This window comes from Natator depressus, chromosome 23 (assembly GCF_965152275.1).
Source record: "Natator depressus isolate rNatDep1 chromosome 23, rNatDep2.hap1, whole genome shotgun sequence".
NCBI lineage: Eukaryota > Metazoa > Chordata > Testudines > Cheloniidae > Natator > Natator depressus.
Window position 1 is genome coordinate 17,963,351 of NC_134256.1, and position 7,841 is coordinate 17,971,191.

The 7,841-nt window shown below is 53.0% G+C and overlaps 1 protein-coding gene across 1 annotated transcript; it reads right to left on the bottom strand.

The window, feature by feature from the left end:
• Positions 1–585: 585 nt before the first annotated feature.
• On the bottom strand, positions 586–5,940 carry LOC141976852 (uncharacterized). Its single transcript, XM_074938017.1, has 4 exons — positions 5,873–5,940; positions 5,307–5,428; positions 2,024–2,690; positions 586–618 (listed from the first exon to the last, which is right to left on the bottom strand). Exons 1-4 carry the CDS (start codon positions 5,882–5,884, stop codon positions 586–588), a joined length of 834 nt encoding a protein of 277 aa, XP_074794118.1. The 5' UTR covers positions 5,885–5,940.
• Between the last annotated feature and the right edge of the window lie 1,901 nt (positions 5,941–7,841).

Genomic DNA, 7,841 nt, shown 5'->3' on the forward strand with positions numbered 1-7,841 from the left:
AAAGGTAGGAGCCCTGGGCGGGGTCCCCTTCATCATCCCCCCCCCCCCCGGGAGGTGCAGCATAGACACACAGACACTGTGCACAGACGTCTGACACATCTACACACCCCTCCCTACCCAACCCTTGCCTCAGTTTCCTCCCTGCTCTGGATTGGAGACATCTGGAGCCACCCAGGGGCCTTCTGCTGCCATTCATGGCTTGTGATCTGAACCGTGGGGCCAGGCCTGGGGGTGGGGGAAGCCCTGTCACTGTGAGTGGAAAATTCTCACCTAAAACCCTTGTTAGAAACCAAACACCTGAGAAAACCAGGAAAGTCTTTTCTTCTAGAAGGAGGGGATGGGGAATAACCTGGGCTGGGGAAAGGCGGGGATGCAAGAGGGGAAAGTAGGAGCGGGATGTGTCTGTTGACAGGGGATGTCTGACCACAGTCATGGATTGAATGCTTGGGTAACCCACTGAGACAGCATTTCTCATGTCCGTCTCCAGTGGCTGCTTGAGGAAGGGGCTAGTAATTGCTCCTGGAGCTCACAGAACAAGCTGGGGATCTGAGGGATCGAACCCCTGCTGCTGATCTATGTACGGGTTCAGTGTCTTTTCCTTCGGGGGTTGTACAGCGCCTAGCACGCAATGGGCAATGGGAATTGGGGGAGGAAGCGCAAGTCTTTCCCTGTCACTTCCTGATTGTGGGATTGAACGATCCTTGCAATTTTCCATTAAATAGAATTCGTTCTGATTGCTACAATCCCTTCCCTGCGCATTGCCCAGATTTTAAAGCTTTATTGGGTTTCTCTCGTGTTTGATTAGAGCCGCCTTCCCGGAAGAGAAACCTGTTTCTTCTCCTCTGAATCGTCTTATGAAGCACAAGCTTTACTGACAGGCACCTGACCCTAGCCATGGCCTTTGTCACACACCTGTTCACACCAGAGGATCCCTGCCTGGTTAACGAGCAGGTGAATATGGCTCAAGGAGAGAAGCTGATGAAATGAACAGGCCTGTACGACTCACCAAGCCAGGGCAGGCCCCGGTTTTTGTCTAACTGGTTCTCCTGCCCCCTGTTCCCATCCCCCACCCCCAGCGCAGCATCTCAGAGCCTACAGCACTGGAGCCAGAGCGCTTTGCCCAGCAGTTTTCGTGGTATGGCACATGCCAGCCAATCTCATGGACCCTCCCAGAGCCCACAGGGCAGATCTGCCCCGATCCCCTCTCAGCCCCCACTGAGCTGCCCTCCCGTCGGATCCAAACTGGGGTCTGCCCACTGTGTTTTTCATGTGTCTACCTCACATCACCAGCAGATGGCAGCAGATGGCCAGGGTGATCCATAGCGAGCTGGGTGTCTGGCAAAGGCTGCCCTGCCTCGCTCCCAAAGGGGTGAGCTCTGTGCCAGGGTCTGGGCTCAGGGGGAGCCCCAGGCAAAAAGTGGGGGCCCAGGCCTGGCCCGATGAAGGGGGCACTGCCAGGGAGGCCTCCCATGCTGTGTAAAGTCCAGATGCTCGGACAGAGAGAAGGGAGACAGACACATCGACAGAGACAGGAGGCCCCAGGATGCTTTGACACTTTATTGGTGTTCATCATTCAGGGTGGGGGGGACACCGCAAAATCACAGGCATTGAGAGAAGAAATGTCCCACCCCCTGCACCCCCTGCATCCCCCAAATCTTCCGATGGTGCCCCATGCCCCGCTCTCCCCCCGCCCCCGACGGTGTCCCCTTGCCCACAATCCCCCAAGCCTCCAGCAGCGCCCTCAGCCCCACCGTCCCCCACGGCGCCAACCGCCCCGCCGTCCCCCACGGCGCCAACCGCCCCGCCTGCCCCCACGGCGCCAACCGCCCCGCCGTCCCCCACGGCGCCAACCGCCCCGCCTACCCCCACGGCGCCAACCGCCCCGCCGTCCCCCACGGCGCCAACCGCCCCGCCGTCCCCCACGCCTCCAACGGAGCCCAATGTCTGGCCATCCCCCCAATGTTACGATGTCGTCCTCTGCCCCACTGTCTCCCCAGCCCTCCAATGGTGCCACCTGCCTCACCATCTCCCCAGCCCTCCGAAGGTGCCCCCTGCTCTCCCCTACATCCTCTGATCTCCCCTTTCCCCCCTGCTCTCTCTCCTGCCCCCTGCCAGGTGGGTACAGCAGCTGCCTCATGGCTCGCATCTCGTCCAGGCAGGCGTTGCTGTCGGTTTTTGGGTCGTTCCCTCTGCAGTCCCTGCAGCCCTTGGTGTCACAGCGCAGCAGGGGCACGTCGGGCAGCCGGTGCCAGGCCTCCATCAGGCTTTTGGGACCCAGGTCCCGGTCCTGCTGGTAGATCTGCTGGAAGACGAAGGCCTTGTAGTTGTTGTCAATGGGGCGGAAGGTGTCGCTCACCAGCCGTAGGATGTTGTGGGGCCTCTTCACCAGCTGGCACGTCCCCACACAGGGCGAGTGGATGGTGAAAAAGATCAGGCAGCTTCTCTCGTTGTAGATCCGGGCCAGGAGCTTCTGCATGGGGCTGTTCTGGTTGCCCTGGAGCAGGCGTCGCTTCATCTGGGCAGTCACAATGTGCCCTTCATCTGGGTCGTGCAGGCCGCCCTCTTGGTTAATGGCCGCCTGCATGTCCTGCAGCTTGTTCCTGGGCAGCACATGTTCCAGACCAGATGGGTTCTCACAAGTGGCTTTCTCCAGGCTGATGGCGAAGGCGTATTCAACAGCCAACCCATCCCTAAGCAAAGGCAAAGCGAAGGGCAGTCAGGAGATGTGGGGCTCTGAACAGCTCTGCCCCCAGCCCTGAGCAGCAAACTTGGGCTGGGTCGCACATGGTGCTGTCACTGGCCGCTTCTAGGCTCTCAGGGCTCCAGCCTGGGTCGAGGGATGTTTGCTCCCTGGGAGAATGAAATAAACTTGGAGGGTGGTTTTAAGAAGAAACTGCCAGAGGTGCCCCCCGGGGATCATCAGCACGGTGTGAGACTTGGTCCGTCAGCTCCCCAGGGCAGAGCGTTACCGCTTGAGCTCCAGGAGCAAACCGGAGCTTTTATGCGGAGCCACCCCAAGAGAGGGACGTGACACACAGTTGGCCCCGGGACACACAGCAATTTGCTGGCAAGCTGAAGAATACTGGAGATGGGGGCTCCCCATTTCTCCCCCCCGCTCTGGGAGGGGACTGTGACTGTGGTTAAAGGGAGGCTAACAATGGCACCTATATGTGGCACATTCCCTGGGAAAAGCTCTGTGTCTGCCCCGTTAGAGAGCTGGGTTCCCGTCCCACCTCTGCCTGAAGTGGCCTTGTGCAGCTGGACTGGGGAGGGTCGGGGGGGCTCATGGCTGGCTGAGGACAGGGCACGAATCTGTAAGGTCTGAGGCCTTTTTTGGCAATTAGCGGCGGGAGCCAGGAAACAGAGAGTCACGTCCTCACATCCCCTCTACATTATAAAATAACAATGTAACATTGGGCTGTGAAGGAGGCATTTCTGTCCTAATAGTCCCCACCATCACCAGGCTCTTAAGATCTTTAAAGAAAACTTTGTTTGACAGCGTTCAGCGGTCTGGCAAGAAACCATTTATCAGCAGCTGTCATTGTTCAATCGATACTTCTATTGTTTTGCCCTTATAGTCCCCCACTTCTCTATTGTTTATCTGTATGGTCTCTGTCTGGTTCTTGGATGGTTTCTGTCTGGTGCATAACTAATGTTGCAAGATTTAAATCAACTAAGCTGGCAGGGTCTGATTGGGTAAAGAATTGTTTTGTAATGGGCTAGGGTTGGTGAAAAACACAATTTTGTAGTATTTTAGTTTACCATTGGGAAAGGTATAGCTAAGCAGGACTCAAGTTTCACTATATAAACTGGGGTCCAAAAGGAAGGAAGTTCTTTGGACGCTAACTCCAGGGCACAGCCCAAGATCAGAGCCGCTAGCCCTCAGCACCCTGCCAGCCCTCAATGCAGCAGCTGGAGCCCCAGATGACCTGACACTGACAGGCCACCAGGAAAAGTTCCTCTGCCTTATTGGGAGTGGTGAGCATTGTCTGCTTCCCCTGTGTATTCTGTTTTGGTAGCTGTTAATAAATAGAGGTTAAGGATATGACTGGGCAAGGCTCTTTCACTGGTAAAAGGCCCCGCAGACCTGCAGAAAATTATTCCCTGAGCCCTAGGAACTGGAAAAGTGCAGGGGTGCCTAAATTAATCAGGTTACGCCTTGACCTTCGCCTTAGCTACCATCTACTGGGAGGGAATCTTGCTCTGGGTGGACACAGCATGGGCTTGAGAGAGCACAAATGTCACCTCTGGAGCAGGGATAGCCCTGCAGACCTTCATCCTCTAAGCTGAGCACCCTCTCCTTCTGCAGCCCCCAGCCTCCGGAGCAGGGGGTGCGAATGAAGCCAGGTTCATGGTGGCTTGTCCTATTAGAAGGCCTGAGCGCTATCATGAATATTCATGCTAATGCTCAGTCTCCCATGTCCAAATCTAACCTCTTCACCCTGATAATACTGGGGGGCACTTATCCTACAGGCCAGTTCTTTAAAGAGTCTTGGGTGCAAGGTATCTGGTCCTCATTTATTCCAAAGGGAGTGTACAGCAAGCACATGACTACTGCTGCTCAAAATTTTTCTGACAGAGCAGTTTTCCTTAGGGAAAGGCTGATTCAACAAAATCTGAATGTTCCAAGCGAATACATCGATTTTGTGTAGTTTTCGGATGAAAAATGATCAGAACAATTTGTTTAGATTGAAACATTTGGTTATGACTTCATTTTTTTTAACTTTTGTTATGTTATATTGCTGTATATAATATACAGGTGAAAATATCAGGACTTTCATATTATATTATATTATATTATATTATATTATATTATATTATATTACATTATAAAGCAGGAAAGTCAAGTTACTAAAGCTGAAATGGAAATATTTTGATCTTTCTGAAATGAAATATTCAGATATGGTCCAACTGAAATCTGTTTTTAATTTTTCCAAAACAAAATTTGAAATTCCCATTCCGTGGAAGTTTTCAACTTTTAGTAGTAATTCGGACTGAAAAGAAAATAGAAATTTCAGAATTTCTGAGGGAATTGGAATTCCAGTTTCCAACTAGTTTTTCACAAAAGTAATGAGATCCCCACCCCCCTGCACCCCAGAATCACCCCTCCCAGCTCTGAGCCCCAGCTCCCCCTGCACCCCAGAATCACCCCTCCCAGCTCTACCATGCACTGAGCCAATGACATAGAAAATCACAGAGGGCAAACGAGAAGCATCCCCCCGCCCCTCGCTTTTTCTTCATTTACCACCTGGGGAGGGCATAAGGGTCACAGCCAGATGGGAAATGCCCCACTGGGTCTCACTCACTTATCTACATGATCCACAATCTCTCTCAGCTCCATGGGTTTGGTGCTGTCGACAGTCTCTGGCCCGAAGCAGAGGAGAAGGGGCAGCAGCAGGAGTCCAGCCCTGGGCATCCATCCCGACACCTGCACAGGACCCCACAGCGTCAATGCCCCTGAGCCTGGTCACAGACCCAGAGCCCCCCAACCCACATTGCCTAACCCCTGATGTGCCACCAACAGGAGAGGGGGCAGGGGATAACCCCCTGAAGATTGATGGGGTGGGGTGTGAATGGCAGACAGGCCTTCCGTGGGGCACTCTGGGCCATGAGAAGGGGACAAAGGGGACTCACCTGGGATTCCATAGGGCAGAAGGAGGCGGTGGGGATTCACTAGGGTTTCCATGGGGCAGGAGGCAGGGACGACTCACTAGGATTTACATGGAGCAGGAAGTGGGGGGACGCCTCACCAGGGTTTCCATGGGGCAGGAGGAGGCAGGAGGGACTCACAAGAGTTGCCAAGGGGCAGGAGATGAGGGACAGTGGGGATTCACCAGGGTTTCCATGGGGCAGGAGGAGGTGGGGGACTCACCAGGGTTTCCATGGTGCCAGAGCAGGAGGTGCCGTCGCTCACTGACAGATGCTCACACCAGATCCCCAGTGATGGGGTCTTAGCTCCCTGCCCCTCTTCTTATAGCCCCATTCTTTCCCCCACCCCCCAACATGCTGCAGAGGGGTGGTGCCCACTCCTGCTGTCCCCGTGACCAGCCCAGGGGCGGGGGAGGTGGGACTCAGCTACTTCATTCAATATTGCCTTGAAAGGAAACTCCATGGGGCTGAGCCAGGAGGGGTGGGGCAGACGGGGGAACAGGATGGGAGATGGCCAGGGGCAGGGCAGACATGGTGGCGGATGGGAGGTGGCGAGGGCACTGGGGCCGATGGGGAGGGGGATGGGAGGTGTTGAGGGCCAGGGCAGATGTGGGTGAGGGATGGGGCCTGGTGAGGGCCCAGGCACACAGCAGTGGGGGATGGGAGGTGGCGAAGGCCGGCCAGGCAAACTCCAGGCTGAAACATTGGCCCCATCCGGGTGGGTTGGTTTGTCTCATGCCGGGGGTCGACGGGGTGAAGTTCCTGATTCTCCTCCTCATGAGCAAGGCCAATAAAGCTTCAGAGCATCCCGGGGCCACACATCTCTGTCCCTGTGTCTGGTGCTGTGGCCCTCTGTGCTCCAAAGCAGTACCCTGGCACCCCCATATTTGCCGTGGTGATATAATTCAGCTATGCTGTGTACACAGTGTGCCTTGTGAGGTATCATTCTAAAAGGCTTGATCTGTTGAACAATAATGTCCTGGTGGATTGATTGTGTTGTCATTGTATAGGAAGTTATGAAGTTTTCCTCGGTGTGTGTCACTGGAAGATGTTGTGAGGTTGGGGGCAGTGAAGAAGCCAGACAGTGCTGATGGCCCATTAAGGGAAAAGCACACTCCCAGGGACTATCACGTGTGTACAATGAAGGCTTCTCAGAGGGAGCCCGTAGGCAATGGACAGGGCTTGACTCATGTCATAGCAGAAGATCTTTCCAGCAAACTGGAAGACCCTATAAAGGAAGGGACATGACTTTTGGCCTCTCGCCCCCCAAAACTAAACACCTGAAAGCACTTCTGGAGAACAAAGACTGTGAACAGGGGAGGTGGTTCCAGGCTGCAAAGGAGAATCCCAACCTATGTACTAAAGAACTCGACCATCTATCGGGTGTAACCAATGATTTTAGTTTGGTATTCATTTACTGTGTGATGTCATGATTACATTCTATATACTCATTATATGTTAATCAGAATTGATTTATAGGATTATAATAGTATAAGAGTAAGCAATATTTCAAGGAACTAGGTAATAAGTCAGACAAGCTGAAACACAAGAAGACTGTAGGCTGAGGCCTGCTGAAAGACTTTAGCTTAGCTATTTTAGGCCTTGGATACAAGCTGGCAACCTAAAAATGACCTGATTCCCTAAAATCCCTATAAACTTTTTAGGAGCAAGGAAGGGACGCCTACCACTTTTCCAAAAGAAATATGGAACAAAGTAAGTTACCCAGTCAGGCATTTATTGCAACAATTCCAACTCCACAAAAGTCCTGGGAGGCCTTTGGGCGAGACTACATTAAAGTCCATGGGGGAGGGTTAGTTAAAAACCATCTACTGCAGTGCTTGGGGCCCCTAGAGATCCCTGAAATTTACTGTATTTCCTCTTTGAAAAGGAAAAGGTGGGGGAAAAAAGGCTTAAGAGGTGAAAGAAATAGCCCCGGACTGTGTATACATAGCATGTAATGGAAAAGATTTAAAAGAAAGGAAAACAACTGGAGAAGGCAAAACAAGCCTTATGCAAAGAGCAGAAGACTAGTTACACATTGAAAAAAACAACTTAGTAGGGTAAAGGAGGTAAATCCTGAACTCCTTAATCAAAGGAACAGTTTGGCAAGAGACTTAAGCTACAGTAAGCAATGACTGCAAGAGACTGGTTATAAAATGATGATGTGAAAAAAGAAGCCATGGGGCAGGAAC

What these genes read in the sequence shown, in the direction of transcription:
- LOC141976852 (XM_074938017.1), bottom strand. An exon ending in ATTGTGGATCATGTAGATAA is followed by an intron (nt 2,691 to 5,306) that starts GTGAGTGAGACC and finishes GCCTTTGCTTAG; the next exon opens with GGATGGGTTGGCTGTTGAAT. An exon ending in TTCGGAGGGCTGGGGAGATG is followed by an intron (nt 619 to 2,023) that starts GTGAGGCAGGTG and finishes ATTGCGTGCTAG; the next exon opens with GCGCTGTACAACCCCCGAAG.